This window comes from Lytechinus variegatus, chromosome 1 (genome assembly GCF_018143015.1).
Source record: "Lytechinus variegatus isolate NC3 chromosome 1, Lvar_3.0, whole genome shotgun sequence".
Lineage (NCBI taxonomy): Eukaryota > Metazoa > Echinodermata > Echinoidea > Temnopleuroida > Toxopneustidae > Lytechinus > Lytechinus variegatus.
The window spans coordinates 63,295,515-63,317,353 of record NC_054740.1 but is presented as its reverse complement, the minus strand read 5'-3'; the positions used below and the strand labels follow the sequence as shown (position 1 = coordinate 63,317,353).

The following is a 21,839-nucleotide window of genomic DNA, read 5'->3' as shown; positions in this document are numbered from 1 at the left end:
TGTTTGCTAAGTTCCATCTATCACTCCTCTGATGTTTTTAACCTAGTGAGGCATAAAACCCCTGTCAGCTGACATTCTCATTAGTACATGAATGAAATGTATTCTCTGCCAATGAAAGCACCTGGTTGAATTATCTCCAACATGGATTGATGTCTATTTCAGCAGTGAGAGAAAGAGAGAGCGAGTGATAACAGAGTGAAAGGGGGGGATGGGGGAAAAGATGGGAGTGAAACGTATAGGGACAGGGGAAAGAACAGAAAGGGAGAAAGAACGCGGGGGGGGGGGGGGGGTGGAGGCCACTTACATTGACGAGTGGATACCATGCGTGACCAAAAAAACATGCAAAAAGGATATCTTGATAAGATATGAAAATAGTAAAATGGGATTATAGACCTGTGTTTGGACAGAAATATCCTGTTTTAGTTTTCTGGGGTTTTTCTTTTCTTTTTTTCTTTCAGAAAGGATAAAGAAGTCAGAATAAAAGACAGGCAATCATTATAGTGGTTGACTGACTGAGGAAAAATTTATGGAAGGGATTTTTAGCCCTTTAGGGTCAGATTTTTTTCTGAGTGCTTATTGATTTCAGGCCATCCACTGCTCGCTTTTGTCCTTTCTACACTGCAAATAAATTTGAAACTACACCATTAGTATTCATGTAGACCCATACCATGCTTTTTGCACTGGTGTCAAATCATACTGTTGTTAGTTCAACATCAGTGTTGTAGTCAAGGCTCAAACCTCCAAGGCCGAGGCCAAGGCCAAGGCTTTAATACCCAAGGCCAAGGCTTCAATAACCAAGGCTGAGGCCAAGGCATGGAAACCCAAGGCCAAGGCCAAGGCCTGAAAACCTCAAGGCCAAGGCCAAGGCATTTTCAAATTTTCAATATATGTAACAATGGGACAACAATTCTAAGGCGGCAGACATGACGCACAAGACAAAGTGTATAAAAGGTGTGAGCGAGTGAAAATTTTGACCCTTGTACATAAATGAAAATAATTTCATGATAGATTTAGACATATGTTACTAAAATAATGATATAGTTAACTTTGTTTATTCAATTATTTTTCTAGGCGATTTACATTGCATTGATTATTATTACCAAGGTGATCTGATCCTGCCATCCTGGCATGACCAATCTCAACATACATTGTATGTCTTTCTCTACTCCCTGAGACAGGAGAGGCAGAACATGTATTTGTTTGGGGGAGGGCTCAAAGCTAAAAAATAGCATTTAGTGCAAACAGATATTTTCAAATGAGATTAACAACTGCATGAAGAAGTTGTGTGTTTTGTAGAATTTCAGTTCAGCAAAGCCTTTTTAGGTGATTTCTAATTGATAGGACAGATATTTTGACTTAGGCTTTACTTTTCTGCAAGAAAGCATAGCGAGCAAGCGGTTTTGAAAAAAAAAAAATCAATTCTGAAGTTGTAAAACTCGATTTTTGGTCAATTATTGCGATAATCACTGTTAAAAGCTAGGGCAGCCTTGCGAGATGTTGCCAGCACAAATCACAAGCTCAAACTTCTGGACATTTCGTGTAATAAGAAATGAAAATGAAATATTCTGAGCTGTTATTGTAATCATGAAAAAGATGTGCATCTTACGAAAGAATTGAGCGTGAGCTTAAATTTTTAGTGACCAGAAAGGAAGCTGTTCTTGACTACATTCAGTGACTCATAAATAGGATACTTATTTCACCAATCAAATTATGCGAGCGCTAAGCGCGAGCTCCAAAATTTACAAATTTGATAATTCCAACCTGAAAAATGGACATTCTTAGCGTTTTTTTGTGTGTGAACAGGAACAGAAAGAGAACCTTACTTTAAATAATTTATGCGTCCGAGCGCGATCCAAAAATTTGGTGATTTTGTAACCTAAAATGTATCATGTTTTACTATAAAAAAATGTATTTCTTTTTTAAAAAGGGCATATATAATTTGGGAAAAAAGGTATTTTTTATTTTGGAAAATAAGCATTTTTTTCCTACAGAGAATTTTCCGGGGGGGGGGGGGGGCAAGAGAGCACAAAGCACAAGTTGAAATGTTCAAATGCTGACCTGAAAACGAGTCATTTTTAGGAATCTTGTCAGTTTTGTTTGTTTATTTCCGTGAAACTAGTGAAATGAAATTCACTGTCAAACCATATGATTAAAAATAAGTAGCTTTTCTTTATTATTTTGTTTTGTCAATCTGAGACACTAGACCCAAAACAAAATATAAACAATTCAATTAGATGTACTGTCAATCAACATATTAACCGATTTTGCAGTATTTTCTGCCAAACCAGCCCCCCCCCCTTCTCCTCTCTATCTCTCTTCCCATTCCTCTTTCTTGCCTGTTTAATAAATAACAGGACCCCCCCCCCCCCGAAAAAAAGAGCGAGACAAGAAGTTCCACCACCAAGAATAAACATATAAAAAGAAATTGATATCATTTTCTGAACATATTGTCACAATATATCACAAAAATTAGCTTTTCTAATAGTATAAGGGTAAAAAATTGTGCTCGCTTCAATCGCTTTCAACTTTTTGGGGCAGAAATTTTGCTCTAGATGCCATGCTTAGCCTCTCAAAATTTTGGCTCATCATGCCATTGACATATCCTATTTGGAAATGACAAAATTAAAGATTGTGTTCAAGTTTACAAAGTCTTTCAGATAATCATTAAGACTTAAAACATTCTTGTTGGTCAAAGAAAATAATACAAGGAAAATCCTAATGGAATAGAAATCAACCTTGTTATCATTCTTTAGAGTTAGCTATTTTTAAAGTCTGAAAATTGTCGAAATTGCAGTCGGGTCTGTTACAATTATTCCTGTCATAAAATCACTATAATCTTTATCATAATCATTATTATCATTATTAATATTGTCATTATCATCATTGGTCATGATATTACCAATAAATAATGTTATTTTCATCACTTCTCTTTGTTATATAATTATGTGATGATAATTCTTGATAATGGTGATAATCACAATTGATGGCCCTGCTAGTATATTACTACTACAGCTGCTACTACTGCTGACTGGTAGTATTGACCATTTGTGTCATTAGATATACAGAACAATTTAAACATTTATACTTACTTTTATATCGCTTCCCAGACTCTGCTTTTATAAAAGCAAATAAAAGTACAAAATACAAAATGCCTTGAAAAAGCCTTGAAAATGCCTTGAAAATGCCTTGAAATTTTAAAGGCTCGAAATCCTCAAGGCCAAGGCCAAGGCCCTCTTAAGGCCAAGGCTTGAATGTTCAAGGCCAAGGCTTGAATGTTCAAGGCCAAGGCTTTGAAAAAGTAGGCCTTAAGGCGCCTTAAGGCCAAGGCCGAGCATCAAGGCACTACAACACTGTTCAACACCTGTTGTAACACATTAAAAGATAAATGCATGGAGGTAGAAATGCAAGTTGTAGATGAAATTAGTTCATACAGAGTCCTGTCTCATGACTACCCTGTTGTCTGTATGTATGAATAAAAAAGATTTATACCAAGTATTCTGGAAGAAGTTGTGTATTGTTGCAAAATTATCAAAACAAGCATGAAATTTGACCACGATGCAGGGTCTTTTTCCAAGCAGTTTATATATGCTGTCCCCACATATGCTTATCTGTGTTGGTGTCCTTCAGTGTGACTGTTTGTACAGCTTAGATTTCACCAGATCTAGATCTAAGATACTCAATTTATCTTGGTTTTACAGACTTTCTAATGAAATCACTGTTTGCAGCAACTACTTGTATTAATATAGACCCATACAAGAAGAACCTAGATCACTAATACCCCTTTCATAAACCCAATTATGCGGCTAATAGCATAATTTGGTCGTAAAATTGGAGGAGGACCAGAGTTATCCGCATTATTTTGATGCTGCTATTATCCGCATAATAGCAGCATCGGGACAAGATTTTGAGTTTATGAACGCATTTCCAAATAATGCGGATAATTGCCATGGTGCGGTCACAAGGTCACCCTTTTCCAACACAACCGCATCGGAGGGGGCGTGTCCAGTTGTCATGATTATCCACCTTTTTCTGGACGGGCTCTCGTAAAAATAATGCGGCTTATTTTCGGAGTTTGTGAACGCAATTTTTATTGAATTATCCGCATTACTCTTAGGCGGCTAATTGGAGGATGGGTTTATGAAAAGGGTATAAATGGTTCTCTGGTGGTCTAGTGGTTATGACAGTGGTCTAATAATCAAGAGGTCATGGGCCAAATCCAGCCCGGTCTACCTGTGATTTTTACAGTCAGACTTCACACACTGGTCTGTATTACCCTTGTGGTATTGTTGGAGAAAATGATACCCCTTTCATAAACCCATCCTCCATTTATCCGCCTAAGAGTAATGCGGACATGTGTAATTTAATTTTAGCTGATATTTGTTGTCTTCCTATTTATTTTCCTTAAGCGCTTAGAAACATTCTTTGTGATAAGCACTATAAAATATGATGTTAATTATTATTATTATCATTATTCAGTAAAAAATGCATTCACAAATTCCGAAAATAATCCGCACTATTTCTTTACGAGTGCCCGACCTGAAAAAGGCGCATAATTGTCATGGCAACAGCACACGCCCCCTCCGATTGGGTTGCGTTGGAAAAGGGTGACCTTGTGACCGCACCATGGCAATTATCCGCATTACTTTGGAAATGTGTTCATTAAGTCAAAATCTGGTCCTGATGCTGCTATTATGCAGATAATTGCAGCATCGAAATAATGCGGATAACTTTGGTCCTGCTCCGATTTTACAACCAAATTATGCAGCTATTATCTGCATACTGGTAATTGGGTTCATGAAAGGGGTATTAATATCTTATTACTTGTCTTTATCCTCCAATGAATAAACTTTGTGCAGGTGCATTTTGGTGAGTGACATTGTGATTAGTCTTTATTAACAAGTGCTTTTAATGTTTAAGATCTTGAAAAAATGTTGGATAAAGTACCCAAAGACTTGTGTCATGTATCGTCAGTGATTTTACGAACTGGCTCAAACCTTGGCTGGTCTCCAAAACAAAACTCAAAAAGTTTAGATGCTTTTCAGATGCTCATAACTTGATCGTGCTTTGAAAGAAACCAGATCAGTTATTTATACCATTTTAAAGCATACATTTTGTTCTTTTATAATATACAATTTTTTTCCACAATTCCTATTTATTCTCTCAATGTTTGACTTGATATTCTATGCATGCTACATGAGCTAATACTTCTTTGGGTGACGACCTAGTTTTATTGTTTCCAAATGAGATGCTTGTTCATGTCTTCTTAATATAACTCCTTGTGTGGATGTTTTCATTAAAAGCCATTTCCTTCAATGCTTTGTGTGTACTACTATCAATGTAGCTTCTTTCATTATGTGGCTTCGGGTATAAGTAAACCAATGTAATCATTCATTCGGATCTAGACAATGAGCTTTGGCCATGTTGGGGGTATTCATTGAATTACCATTGTAACTTTGAAAGTTTGCTATATTGAATCATGTGATGCAGGCGAGACTGCTATAGGCGGTCCCCTGGTTACTGTGTATAAGTCTCTCTGCTTGTATCCATGGTGTATCATTAGTTTTACACCCTTTTTAAACAACATGATGAAGTATTTCTCCAGCTTTTATATTCATTTTGAAGTAAAGATATTAACCGGAAATTTCACTTTCTTGATGTTGTGTGAATTTTTTCTTTAAAGCGAGATAAGAATGATACTGTCAGTCAATGATTGATAATAGGGGAAATGATGATTTCAGACTATTTTAAAGGTCAAATCCACCCCAGAAAAATGTTGATTTGAATAAATAGAGAAAAATCACACCAGCATATGGATGAAAATTTATCAAAATCTGATGTTATGACATTTTAAAGTTTTGCTTATTTTTCACAAAACAGTGATGGGCCCAATTGAGATGGTCGATGATGTCCCTCACTCAGTATTTTGTTTTTTATTGTCTTAATCAATGATAAGGACCAACTTGACTGAATCATATATTATTTAATTGTTGTTATACTTGAAAGTGAGGAGAATATTAGAATGATTCATATAGTAAACTAGAACTGCAATCGTTTCAGTTTTATTGTTTGAATTATACAATATTTCAATTTTTACGAATTTGATGATTTGGACCTTCTTGCCTGAAGCACAAAATGTTAAAATAATGGAATTCCACGTGTTCAGGGAGGAATGAAACTTCATTTCACATGACAATGACGAGAAAATCAAAATATTTCATATTTCAAACAATAAAAAAACAAAAGAAATAGTGAGTGAATGACATCATCGACTCTCTCATTTGGATGTAGCTGGCTCGTTCATATAACTGTTTTTGTGAAATGAAGCGAAACTTTGAATTGTCATAACTTTCTTATTTTACATCCGATTTTGATGAAATTTTCAGTGTTATGCTGGTTGGATTTTTCTCTTTTCATTCAAAATCAACTTTTTGTTGGGGATGGACTTGTCCTTTAACAAAAAACAACATTTGCAATATTAGCTGTACAATTTCCTGTGTGAATGTTATTCCAGATCCCTTCAGGCTTAAGGAAGGAAAAAATGCATCCTGTCATACAGTATTATACAGTATTTGGTTCCGTTCTCGATCCCATTAACTCAGTCTGTTGCCTGAATGCAGGTAGGCATAGTGAATATCTTCCTAGTACCCAGAGGTAATACGTGGGGGATTTCCTGACACTTGGGATAGACTGCGAAGCCAATGCTGTTTTGCTTTGATGAATGAACCTATTGAGTCATTAGACCAATGCATGGCCATTGTCATACTGCTGGTTCGATAGACCTCGATTTGTAGCAAGTTTCATAAACAGGGAGCAGCAATTTCAAATAAATAGACAGTTTTACAACTCCAAGTGAGGCCGTGGATTCTCTGTTAGAAGTCATGAGCTGCAAGTTCATTGCCAAGAAACAAATCCTTGTCTGTCAGAGTACTAATTACTCCCCAAACCTGCTTTTCCCTTGTATCTAATGCTACCTGTTATCAGACATCACAGAGCTGCTAATTAGGAGACGTAGAAAGTATTTCGATAGCACGTGAATGATGTACAGTACATGCATGCATGTGAGGGTGATTATTATGCAATCGGGCCCAATTCATCGCATGTTAATTAGAGGGGCCTCTATCAAAGTTCCGTTGTGATAATCCTCTGTTACACCTAAGTTGTTTTGGAATCATCATGCCTAGTGGATCAGAGTGAATCTGTCGGTGGCACCTGGGTCACAAGACAAGAAGGAAACAACAAATTTGTTTTGATTTGTCAACAAGTAGCGAAGATATAAAGTGGTTGATTGTGATTGCCAGCAGACGTAATTGATTTGCCAGTCTGTTGGGTAGGAGCGTTTTGGATACCTAGTGAAAAGTTTTGATGCTTCACATTATTTTGTTCTAAAAAGGAGAAATCATGCCAACGGCCACGAAGAGTAAGTTCTTTATATTTGTTTACACATTGTATACAAATAGTAATTCATAATCCAGTGACTTTTAAATCTCTACCAGAGTTGTTACAAGAGTTAATGATATATAACTACTTAGTGAAAATGTATAGGGTTGCATTGGGCTAGCAATAAAGGCATGGTCTATCCTAGACAGCTGGCAGCCATCCGTTTCAAGGAGTTAAATTTTTTTTTTATTTCTCCTCTTCCACAGACGACTCACTATCGTTAAGCCACCATTAGGGGGTTAACAATGCGAAATCCCCCTGACAGGGCTCATCAGTATTTTTCTTTATTTCACAAAAATATATAAAGAGAACTGTACCAAAATAAAGATTATTATTCTGTTTTGGCCTGAAATGCACCAAAACGGGGAAAAATAAACTTAAGAGGGAAAAAACAGTGACTTCGGATGTCGCGCAACTTCCCTCCCTGTTTTATCCGAACTTAATACCCAAACGTATAGTCCCTGTACAGAACTTCGGTCTCTGTATTTGGGTGAAGCCAACGGAGTTCAGCAGAACATCCAACATAACAGAGACTGAAGCTTTTGGTCTAGGTCTATCCCTACAGAGTCAATAGAGAGTACCGAAGTGTGACGTCACTGTCATGACAATGAACTGACTGGTTCTAAGCAGAGTCGCAGCCGACGATCGTCTATACATATTTGTATTTCGCAAAAATTACCACCATTCTAAGGTTGTAAGAGATGAAATTCCATTTGCAGAGACTGAGTTCATCATCTGTCAATATTTTGAATTATTTTTGGGCATAATATTGAATGTTCAAAACTGAATTTTGACTCCTATTGTTTTGAAATTTTATAGACATAATTAAAGTAAGATAAAATAGTATAAACTTGATGAAATTCACTCCAGGGAACATGGTCCTCTTCAAGTTCTGTAGGCATCACTACAGGCAATTCGGGCCTTCGGACAGAATTGATAAGAATCATCACCTTTTAAAGGTAAAGCAAACTGTTTCTTGAGAAAGTCTTTTAAATCAAGGTTGTCACCATATCCTCAAATACTAAGATCTGGAACATAAATGTAATTTTTTCTTTGTGAAATCATGAAATCTTAGTTCAAAACCCATTATTCTGATGATGATTAACACAGAAAAGCATATTTGGGACAGTGTATTAATATTGCTTGGGAAAATACCAGACATTTTATAGAATTCTATGCTTATTTTTCTCATTTCTCAGCAATTATGCATTTTTTTCCAGAGCCATTTGGCACATATTTTTTCATTTATAACTGTACAAAGACACTTGGGTGGTAATTTCATTGGATTCTGTTCGAACTCATTTTGAAATCATTGTTGCCACAATTGGTATTTGGCTTAAGCATTTTGTATATCTGGATTAATATGTGAGTAAATTTCGCATACTTTATGTATATGTTAGGTTAAATTATATTTCTTATCTTTAACAAAATCAGCAATATTACAATGGGAACCCATGAAATTTCTGTTTCTTGTCCTTTTTCCCTTTTATACGATTTTTAACTCTCAAAAGTTGTATGTTTTGTATGTTTCCCTTTTCTTGCTCATTTGTTTGCTTCGTTTTTGTTCTTGTATGTAAGAGATAGGATGTGCAGTCAAAAATCAAGAAATACTTCTATGTAATTAAACCATGCTTGGGTTAAACTTTGTGTCTGTGTGTTGCATTTTGAATATGATGGCGATCTGCTTTTCTATTCAATATTAATCAATATAACAGTTAAAGGGCAATGCCTGATATCGATACCATGCTGTGTCATGTGAATATTCATGGTCATTGCCAATGAGGGATTAGTCGATTAGACCCCCATGTCTGAGAGAAAAAAAGGAAACCATGTTTTCATATTTCCAGCTGTCTTACTGGCATGAGTCATGTGAGTCATTAAGAAAAAAATTCAGCAAAATTCATTAGCACTGTTCCCTCACTAGTTCATGTGAATAATCATGATTAAAATTTTAAAAGTTTAATTCGATTTTTTTTTCTTCCCTATAAGTCATAAAGTGGAAGAAAAGTGTGGAAATTATGTTTTTTTCTTGTTAAGCTATGGATTTAGGATTCCATTTAGTTTAAGGAAGTATAAAGAAATATAAAGATATTCATGAGAATCTAACCAGCATTCATATATCAAATATGTACAGACCTTCACGGTCTGATTGTAGCCTATCATTGAATTGTAAAATCGTATAAAACTTTCTGAGAAAGGATTCTGTGTCAGTCGATGATTGATGCTTCCTCCAGTATTTCAAAAGAAATCAATCCTTTCATAATACTTCATTCATCACTGTTTCCTCTTTATTTCTTATATCATAATCTAAATTTTATTCATTTACTGGTCTAGTACTGAAACAGAAAAAAGCAATATGTAGATAGCAATAGATTCAAAATATAAAGTTTCATTTTAATTCTTGGAGACAAACAGGAAAATGAATTTTTTTTAACCTTTGATCAGATTCCCATTATGAAATTGAAGGAAATTGTATAGAGACTATATACACAATGGATGCATAGCGTTTTCCAATGGATGGCACATTTTTTTCTGTTTACATCCTCTTTGCATCTGAAAGTGCAGTGGGACTGGACCTTTAAAATTTGATTTTTACAGTTAAGATGAGTGAAAATCATCAAAACCTTTAAAACAATAATGATTCCTCTTTTGTATTCATGCAGTGATTTAAGCCTCTGTATTCTGTGCAATGAGATCTTAGTGTAATTTTTCTCCGATTTACAGTGTCGTTGGGAAATTTTCACGTAAAGTTGAAATAATCAGCAGCGTAGAGGTACGGGAACGTCAACTGAAAATGAAACTATTTTCATCAACGTACGAATGTGATACTGAACGAGCGATGTCACTACTTCAGGTCAACTATTGCTATGTTGCAGTCGCAGTAATCGAGAGCTCGGTTATAACACGTTCGGGATCCTTTCTCCGAACCCAGCTCGATGTTGGAGCTCGTTTCAGCAGCATTTTCACGCTCTCATTACCGAACTTGAAAACACCCAGTGAGCGGAGCTGAGCCCGAGCTGAGCTGAATGAGGCCAGGCTTGTACGTGCCCTCTTGAGCGGTGGCATCATTTTGGTTATAAACTTTGCAAAAGGACTTTTGTCTTCCATTTTAAGGAGAGGGGATGATCTAACCAGGGAATCATTGAAAATTAATTCCCTGATACAAAGGATCTTTATCAAAATTTTGAGTTGATTTGATTTGTTCATACTTGACTTGTTTAACAAACCAAGCTTCCTTCATAAATATGCAAAAAAATAACAACATCCATGTTGTATTTGAGATGTCCTTTATGAATTATCGATGCGCACTGTCTCATAGATTTTTAAACAACCAGGATAGCACAGATGTGCAAATACAACTGTGTAGTGCCCTACCACCGAATCTTCCTCCAACTCTCTCTCATCATTTATGCAAAACGTGTCTTGAGCACAGCGGAAGCAGTAGACTTTAATGTAACGCGGGTCAAAGGTCATCACTAGGTACTGCCTTCCCTTTTCGCCATCGCTGCACTGACTGACGTTAAGAGAGGCATCACATTGGATGTAGACTGTGTAACATGAGTCATCGATATAAATAGATGATGATGGAAGGGGGTTCTAAATCTGTATTTCAATTCACTTCTTATCATCTGTCTCTGGCACAACCAGTATCTTTCTAAGGGCATGTTTATGCTTTCACTTTTCAGGCTTTTTCGTACATGATTATTCCAAGACACAGTTGCATCCATGCTAAGCACAAACAGCACTCCTGGAACGTTTGCGATGGGCATTCTGAAATGACATTTGAAAACGCTGATTCTGTCTGTGCAATGGAAGCATAAACACACCCTAATTCCCTCAGAGGCTCTCTTACAGGTTTTTGTTTTTTCGTGTGAATGGAAGGGGATAGATTTTCTACTCGCAAGTTGGCTTCTCTTTCTTTTCTAGACACATGTGGTGCTGGAGAATTACTCAGTCTCTTTCTTTCTATTCAGGTGTCTTACCAGAAATTGTTGCAATCCTTAAAGGTCAAGTCCACCTCAGAAAAAGTTGTTATGAATCAACAGAGAAAAATCAGACAAGCATAATGCTGAAAATTTCATCAAAATCGGATGTAAAATGAGAAAGTTATAACATTTTGAAATTTCGCTTATTTTTCACAAAATAGTTGTATGCACAATTTAGTCACATGCATATGAGAGAATCGATGATGTCCCTCACTCACTATTTCTTTTGTTTTTTATTGTTTGAATTATACAATATTTCAATTTTTACAGATTTGACAATAAGGACCAACTTGACTGAACCATATAATGTTAAAGGACAAGTCCACCCCAACAAAAACTTGACTTGAATAAAAAGAGAAAAATTCAACAAGCATAACACTGAAATTTCATCAAAATCGGATGTAAAATAAGAAAGTTATGACCTTTTAAAGTTTCGCTTCATTTCACAAAACAATTATATGCACATCCCGGTCGGTATGCAGATGAGGGGACTGATGACATCACTCACTCACTATTTCTTTTGTATTTTATGATATGAAATATTTTGACTTTCTCGTCATTGTCATGTGAACATTCCTCCCTGCACACTTGGAATTCCATTATTTGAACATTTTGTGCTTCAGGCTAGGAGGTCCTGGTCATCAAATTCGTAAAAATTGAAATATTGTATAATTCAAATAATAAAATACAAAAGAAATAGTGAGTGAGTGACATCATCGACTCTCTCATTTGGATGTAACTGGCTCGTTCATATAACTACATGTACTTTATTAAAAATAAGCGATACTTTGAAATGTCATAACTTTTTTATTGTACATCCGATTTTGATGAAATATTCAGCATTGTGCTTGTCTGATTTTTCTCTATTGATTCAAATCAACATTTTTCTGAGGTGGACTTGACCTTTAAGCAAAGGCAATTCCACATGTTCAGGGGCAAATAAAACTTAGTTTCACAGGACAATGAGGAAAAAAATGAGAATGTGGTATTGAATACTCTCTCATGCATCCAACGTATGTACATGTATGTTCCATATGGGTATTCACATTGAGTGCTCATTTGGCACTAGCTGTGTAAAATATGGATGGAAACATAGAGAGAAACCAGCAGTGAATGTTTTTGTATTATATATAATAGTCATGATAAACAAAACACTCATAAACAGTTAAGTGAATTCAAAGAGAAAGAAGAAAGAACATTCAGGAGAAAATAAAGCACCTGTATAATGTAGATTAATCCTGTATGCTAACAATTGACTCTGATCCATCATTTATCTTGGGATTGCTAATATTCTGAAAGAGCTCTGCTTATAATTTTACCGTATTTTATTTTTGTCTTCATATATAAATAAATCAAATTATGACATTCACCACAGACCCTTTCCTGTCTTTACTACAATGGTGTATCAGAAATATGTTTTACTGCATACTTTTAAAATGATCAAATTTTTCTTTAGTTCTCCGGAAAGAGAAACAGGAAATTGGGAGACAAATTGTCCTGATTATAAAGTGAAAGCCAGAGGCGGTGGGTACGGCATAATTTTCCATTCATCCTTTTCATCCTAACAGACGAAGGTATCATTGACACAAATTTTTCATATCCCTGAACCCTGATGTGGTGATTGTTTTTTTTTATTGTGTGAGAAATGAACAAAGGAAGATTGTGGTTTTTATGTGAGCATAAATAAATTCATCATTTATTTTAGTCATTATTAATTCACTATAGAATGAAATTGGGATATGGTAGGCCGTAGCTGATATCCACTGTGACCCCATTACCAGTGGATATCATTAAAATGGAAATCAGGAAAGTACACACTACACACCAAGTGATTCAAAAGAAAAATATATCATAAGGCTTATCTTGTTATATTTTCCAGCTTCCTGGAGAAGGTTTTTAATTAGCACCAATACAAATTGTGTTTATGCTTCCATTTTGAAGACAGAATTACCATTTTTCATTGCCCCAATGGCATGGATATAATTTAATAATTAAACAAGATATCAAGTGTTTCATACATGTAGTTACATTGTACATCATTCGACACACATTAAAATAATAGAATATGAGATCTTGCTGAATACTTTTCCAAAGTAGGAGATCATATGTGTTATTTAAAGGTACTGTTTTACCCCGTCCCTTCATCTCTTATAAAGATGTTTCTCAGTGGGTTTTTTTTTCTTGTATTTTCCTATGATGATCTACTCATATTATAAAATATCCAAATCAGAAAACAAAGGTTTTTTTTCCAGTCTGAAAGCAGTTTACCTGTAATATCCTTGATGAGGTTACACGCAAGTTTCTTTTCAAAATTATGAGACTTTTCATGGGAATATATCCAATGTCACAGGTTTTTTTTCTGTTAGAAAGCCGGTTATGAGAACTGATACTTTCATACTTTAATATTGAGGCATATAAGAATACAAGAATCTTATTCCTTGTTATCCTTACGTTGACTTTATTTGGTAAAGTGGTTGTGAATGCACAAAATGAATTAGGCAGGTATCTTGAAGCCGGAAAGAATTGTACTAATTCTTGTAATTGAGAAGGTATGAAATTGAAAGCGCCTTCTGAGTGAAAGTTTGTTGAACCTGTGAACTCCAATTATGCATGTGATTGGATAGTCTACATATATCAGACACTTTGTCACAAATCTGGCTCAGTACTAGTTTTTACAAGTTCAAAACTGGCAAAATACATTACGAAGTGGTTCCTTGGATTAGAAATATTCATATCTCAATAAACAGTAAAATTCACAGCAAATGCTGAAAATTGGATCAAAATTGGATAACAAATAGCAAAGTTATTGAATTTAAAGATTTGCATTATTCTGCTGAAACAGTGCTAGGCATGTCTTTATGAATATTCATTAGGTGGGCTGATGATGTCACATCCCTGCTTATTCTATTTGTATTTTATCTATGAGATTAGATTTATTCAAAATTCTTCTGCCAAGAAATGATTAAGTGCATTAGTCATTTATTGCTGCAACTTATTTCATCATAATAAAGACACATTTACACAGGTATGAACAAATAAAAACATTTATGATTCATGTATAAAGTGGGTAAATGACATCATCATCCCATCTGGTGAATATTCATGAGGATGTGCATATAACTGTTTTCACAAAATATTGATAAAATTTAAAATTCAATAACTTTTATATCTGATTTTGATGAAATTTTCAGCACTTTGCTCTGTGAATTTTACTCAATTTATTTAGATATGAATATTTTCAGCCCGGACTATCCCTTTAAATAACTTGAGAGATTAAATACTAATGAATGCATATTGTTGTCATATTGACTAGATGAATGATTGGGACAGCTATATACCCATTGTAAACAAATTGTTAATTTCAACAAACGTCAAGGCCAAGCCACGTAGAACATAATTTCTTGTTTCGAATAATTTATCATTAAAGGGGTACCTCGAGCCGAAAGAATTGAATAGAGTAAAATTCATTCAATAGTTTGTTGGAGTGGACTTGTCCTTTAAAATGAAAGAAGTTACAGAAATGAATCTACTGCATTCAATCAGTTGTCAATCCAATTTATATAGTTCTCGGAGGACAAAATTTGAATAAACATAATTTCATTTAATAGAATACAAAATAACAAGTGGGGATATGACATCAATTTACTAATTGAATATCCGTGAACACAAGCATAAAACTGTCTTACTGAAATAATTCATATCTTTAAAATATCACAACTTTGATATTCCTTCTCTCATTTTGATCAGTGTTTTCATTTTCAGTGTTTTTATTTTTTGTCTGATTGTTTTTATTGTGTTCAAAATTTTAAATCATATAATTTTTCAGACTGGAGTACTACCCCTTTAATGCAGAGATGATATTTTTTTTAGTTAGCATCAATCATTGTCCAATACTGAGTATGTGTGAATTTCCGTCCTATCACACTGAGTGTGCTCTGCAAAGACGTTATGATATATTTACTAGACTGAAAGCTACATGCGCGTTTGACACAAAACAAATGAGATTAGGCTATGCCTACCGCTAAGCCCTCATTGATATATTATGCAAAAAGAAAACAATTGATAAATTTTCTCAGATTTTAAATTGACGGAGATAGGTCATTATTTCGCTTAAATCCGTACTAAACTTTAAAAACATTCTTTTAAATATGTCAATAAGAAAGAAAAGAATGTTTTTTTTATTGCTTTCTGAAAGGGAAAGCTCACCAAGATAAGTTGGTTTTAATAAAAGCAGAAAAAATAAAAATGCGAGTGAAAATCATAAAAATCCAAAGAATAAGAGAGCTATGAATTTCTATTTTTTTTTATTTGTAATGTTATGTGTATGTAGCTTTCCCATATATCATGTAATATACATTTCATATAATATATTCCAATTTTGGAATGGAATATGATTAATACAAATGTGTTCCTTGTAGAAGGAGAATGAAATTCTGATATTTCAAACGTACAGATAAAATCACTTTCAAATTTTTGAGAAAAATTGCATTTGGGGGAATTTATATCAGATGGCGGAGCTGCTTTGCTGTAAAGTCACAGAATAAAAAGTTCAGAATTCCATAACTGTTTGACAGATTTCATCAATCTTTCACAAATATTTTTCACCTATCTTATCAGCTTGTATTAAATCAACGTGACAATGGAACATGAATAATGCAGTTTAAGAAACAAAGGCGAGAAGGCTGACATAAAGGAAGAGGAAGGAAAGGAGAATGGGGATTACAAAAGGGAAAAAGAATGTGGCTTGTTGGAGAACATTTCAATGCAAAATGACCAGGTTTTCATAAAAAAAAATCATAATGAAATATTGTCTACAATAATTCTGAGAGGAAAATGAGTATTAGGTCCTTAATACTTGTATTAGTCCTTACCATGTGAGAACATTCGACCGTCACATTGAAATGTCACCAAAAAAAATCTACAATGAGTCATTCAATGCTATGTTCAGGATTTAGTGTCTGACCCCAATGTTTACATTTGGGACTACACTGTTTGTTCTAACATCTCTTTGCCCTACTGTTGAAAATAATCACCCTTTTTGAGAAGGTTGTCAACAATTTTTGAGATTGAGAGCCAATATATGGTCCATGATCTATTCATTTAAACTTCATAGTTGTTACAAGTATGTATGAGTATTATGCATGTGTGAATTAAGAAATTATTAAAGTGTCATTGAAATATTTTGTTTAGATTCATTTAAATCTACCAGCATATATATATATTTCGTTTTATGAATTCTAAATATAGCATTTACCATTTGAACTTTCTTTGTATGATAATTTGAAGGAGAGTTTCTCCTAATTTACCACCGCCCCCTAAAAAAAAGGTGCTCCTAAGATATCTCCAAGATTTATGAAAATGGATTGACGGTAAACATTGATATTAATCTTATACGAGATGCAAATATGTATTTATCCTCACTTGATAAAATGGTTTACTCTGATTAAATATCTATAGTGTAATATGGCATTTTATTTTTTTTTCTTTCGAAATTGACATATCTGACCACATCTTTATATTGTATCGTTATATGGTTATAGTATGATGATGGTGATGAATTATATGTATACATCTTTTTCCTCCATGCTTTTATTGAAGGGGCACATCTAACCTGATTTTTTTTCACAAACAACACCACATTAATGACATATATGGAATTCTATAATTCTTTATTTTTTGTGAATAAATTAGAACATATTGTGCTGTTGAAATATATAATCATCCCTTTACTTCATTTTGTTTCCCTTGCAGGTTTCAAGGGATTATTTCACCGTAAACGGGAGATTGATTCAGGCCATCCAGATGTGTCACCCACTGGGGGCGACAGTCAAGGGTCGCAACAGCTTTCATCCTCAGCCAATGACCTCCATCCGGTGTCATACGCGGGTAATCTACATGATCTCCCAGAGAGACCCAGTGCATTCAATCGAGTTCTTCAACAAATTAAAACTAGGCCTACTACTATGTAAGTATATTATGATGAGGTTAAAGGGATCGTCCGGGCTATAAATATTTAATAAATAAATAAAGTAAAATTCTCAGAGAAAATGCTGAAAATTTCATCAAAATTGGATAACAAATAACGAAGTTATTGAATTTTAAAGTTTATCAATATTTTGTGAAAACAGTTATATGCACATCGTCATGAATATTCATTAGGTGGGCTGATGATGTCATATCCCCACTTTTTTTTATGTTATTCCTGAAATCATATTTTTTTCATTTGTTCATACATGTGTAAATGAGATGTTTCCAGTATGATGAAATAAGTTGCAGTAATAAATAATTAATGCACTTAATCAGTTGTCAATCCTATCGTTTTAGTTCTTGGTAGAAAATTTTTGAATAAACCTCAACAAAAGAACAAGTGGGGGTATGACATCATCAGCCCACATATTCATGAAGACATGCCTAGAAATGTATAACTGGAATAATGCAAATTTTGAAATTCAGTAACTTTGTTATTTGTCATCCAATTTTCGATCAAATTTTCAGCATTTTGCTCTGTGAATTTTACACTATTATCTCCAGCCTGGACCATCCCTTTAAACATGAGCCTGTTACATTAAGCATAGCAATTGACGATGAGCCTGATTGGTCATACACAATATTCAATGCAATCAGTTATACTAATCAGCCCCAAGATTGATCGCTGACGTGTGTGTTACAGGCCACAAGTATTTTGTGAAATAAATTACTTGTTTACCGTGTTCACACGTTGCACCGGCTCGCGGTGCAGATCCAAGAGCCAGTGCAGACTCGCCTTTTTTTATGTGTATAAATGCGATTAACTTACCACGACTCGCGGGTCAGACATGGCAATTTTGCTCCGCCAAAATAGTAGGGTCAGACCCCCGAGCCAGTGCAGACACAGCAATTTTTCTCCATGTAAACAAAAAGTCAAGTCTTCCGCAGCAATTAGTGCGCGTTTCATGACATAAATTTTATCCTCTAATCTTTGTTTTTGCACTGCGAGCTGTGGCAGCTTGAAAACGTGACACAGGATAATCCGCGAGGCGAGTCTGCACCGGCTCTCAGGTCTGCACTGGAGTCGGGGCAGTGTGTAAATGCGGTAGGAGTGTACCAGAAGATAAATACTCACAAGTTAGTAGTACTGTTTGAAAATTACATGTATTTTCACAAGATTTTTATGTGAAGGTCGGAAGGAATTTCGCAATTTGGAAGTTCACCCTAGCAATTGGTTTGCTAATTTGAAATTTACAGTCTTCGGGATCGCAATTGCCAATATTGCTCTCTGATTTATTTCAAACTTCACCATTCTGTTTGACTAATTTTTCTCCTCATACAACATTTTATGACCAAGGTTTGATTCTTTTTTTTTTTGCTCCCCAATGGAAGGCGCATACAGGGCATGTGTCCCTTACAACTACCACTGTCAAACACAGATCAAAGGTGTTGAAATCTATCAACTTACTTTCATCAAGGATCTATGCTTTCACCTTGCCAAAGCAAAACTGCTAATATAATTGCTGTATATACGGACATGTAAGGCATTTATAACAACCTGAGAGTCTGCTGCAACTGAATTTTGTTTCCAATTCTACTTCCGGCATCATGTGATGTAATGTGATCAGGTTGTTTTTCCAGTTTCACTTTTTAAGACAATGTCATAGAAATGTTAAAAATCTATTTATATATATATATAGCCCTATACATAATAGTTCTCAGAATACCTTAGATTGTGTATATGCGCCCATTTGTGTGGTAGCGTTATAACGTAGTCACATGACTGACAATGCATCCTGTTTGAGCCAGCCTAAATTATTCTGATAAGCCTGACATTGAGGCTAATTGCCACCTTTTTTCAGTCAAGTACATTCCGTCTGTTTGTTTCAATACTTGAGGACTTGATTTTGGGATTTGAGTCAACAGTTCGTTAATATGTCTACCACGGAACAGCATGATCTCTACTTTACTCTTGCTAATTGTCCATGTAATTTATGACGTACCATTCAAAGTGCTCATTGTATCGGTACTAAAAGGAAGTGTGGTTTTGTTGACAGAAACAAATTGGATTGAGTCAAATGTGATAGGGAGTTTTCTCTGCTGTGTTGTTTTCATTTTGAAGGATATGTTTCCATGGATTTGCACCTTCTAAATTGTGCATGGAGCCTCATTCAATCAAATGTTCTGTAAATGCATTGAAGATCTGGCAGATCAACTATCTTACAAGAGTAGTGGGCATCATCCTTTCTGTTTTTTCCAAACGGCAAATAGGATTTCGTCGTGAAGTGTTTGGAATATTTTGTGCTTTTGGATCAAAATAATTGTATTTAGTTCTTTTTCTTCACTTATCATATTCACTTGACAGAGAGATTCATAAACATTGGAAAATATTTTTCACTCTGTATTTCTTATTTGTTTTTTTTATTAAACCTGAATGTCTTTATTTTGTGATTATTTTGATATGCTTGACTTTTGATATAATGCTGCTTATCCAGTGTTGTATTTTTAGCTGTCTTGTTACTTATTGTCAATTATTGTAGATTGCGGTGAGTTAATTGGATATCGCCATGGAAACATTCTGAGTGCAGTTGGTGGGCTCACCTTTTGGAGTGTTTATGACCTTAATTGTAAATGCGAATACTAAGTTATTTTTGCGTGATAGAATTTCTTGTTGGGCAAGCACTTTGTTTTTATTACAGTGAATATAAAAAGATGGTTTTTTAGGGGGTTCTTTTATATCGCATACATGCACAATATTTAATAATTTAGTGTGATAGAGTATTATTGTTGTAAAAAGGAAACATATTCATGATTTTTGTTTAGGGGGGGGGGTGCTTATTTGTGTTTGATCATTCCCTTTCAATCTACCTGCAAAGTATTTTTTTTTCCTGGATGGGTCATTGTCAAGGTGAATGTAATGAGATATTATTTGGATTAAGACTAAGCATGCTATATTTTTGTAATGTGGGCCTACCCTTGGGGAGGAAGATTACTGATATGTTTTAACCAAAGGAGTCAAACAAGGTTATCAATATCCTTGGAAGAAATCATTGTCCTCTACAGTCGAATTGATGATACTGTATTTAAAGGCATTAGTAGTAAATTCATCATTTGAATTAGGGTGGTAATATTTTGGAAACCGAGAAAAAAGGGCTAATAATATGTCAATGATGTATCTGCCTGATTCGCTCTTGCCCGTATATATTGTATACAAATTCTTGCGCCTAGCGACAACTCACTTCCTAACACACGGTTCCCATCATCCTTTGCATGACTTCCGCAACGCAAGTCTTTTTGTATTATGCTACCCATGGAGTAACATTGACTCCTAATCATCTATTCCCCCCCCCCGATGAATAGATATTCTTGCATACATGTATGCCAGTGGCTGAACTGGAAATATACTTTGCAGTTTGCACCACTTGAATAGATAACTGGTGTTAGCTGAACCTGACTACACTATTTATTACAAAACTTGGATGATCAAGAGGTTTTTGACGTGTTAGTGCTGAAAAAAGGCTCATTATGTGTTCAATGGACCATTTCTCATAAAATTTAAGCCAGTTTTAGAAAACGTTTGCCAGTTTACGATTATGAATTTGAATACAATATGATTTGGTAATTTTCAAATCCTGCTAACTTAGATTGCCTGTACGTAGCATTCATTGTAGGCACACTGTATGTGTATTGATAAGTGTACGTCATCCGGATTTTATATGAAAAGAAAGAAACCAGTCTTTTCATTCATAAGAACCTTGTTGGCTTACCTCAAACAAAATAACCATATTTGTGGTTGCTTTTGTGGTCCATTCAAAATCAGTGAACGGACCATTATATATATTGATTCTCATGTTTCTCATGTCAGTAGATAGTATTTCTTTCTCATTCCCCCCCCCACTAAGATGGCCAATTCTTTATACATTTGTTGCGAATGTGATGGTAATTCTTCCATGCTAAAAAGAAAAGAATTTAATAGCTGCATTAGAAATCCATGTGTGATCGCTCTGTGAATGGATTCTTTCATTGTTTTGTGGCTACAAATGTATGCTGTGTCTTGTGACTCAATTCAAAGTGAACAAATGTGCACAGCCACATGTATGACTATCACGTCTCACAATTCAAGTACTACATGTATATCAATGTATCATTCATGCTTCCTTTTTGCCAAAGCTTTCACTTTCTTGTTAATGTAACTCTGGGTCTGAATAATATAATGTGAAAGTATAAGATTGCAATATGGTAGTACTGTTTATGTACAGGATACATGTGTGTGGATTTCTAAGGGAGCTGCCGGGAAGAGGAGGGGGGGGGACAACTATATTGCTGTACACACACACACACACACACACACACATGACCGAACAAACATGTTTTAATTGTAATATTGTTAGAAATGCATGCAAAAATACTTGAAACTTGTTTAGGGTGGGTTTGTAAGAAGCTGTGGTA

At 34.9% G+C, this 21,839-nt stretch overlaps 1 protein-coding gene across 7 annotated transcripts in view; it reads left to right on the top strand.

The window, feature by feature from the left end:
* LOC121419399 (transmembrane and coiled-coil domains protein 2-like) overlaps window positions 1-21,839 on the top strand; it is an 87,403-nt gene that overhangs the window by 38,660 nt on the left and 26,904 nt on the right. For 6 of the 7 annotated variants that reach the window (XM_041613878.1, XM_041613863.1, XM_041613870.1 and 3 more), the window contains one exon: window positions 17,175-17,388. In XM_041613878.1, the coding sequence (XP_041469812.1) occupies window positions 17,175-17,388 (214 nt within the window). Of the gene's footprint in view, window positions 1-7,205; window positions 7,418-17,174; window positions 17,389-21,839 lie in introns of those variants that run through there. The other variant, XM_041613904.1, reaches the window with a different exon arrangement.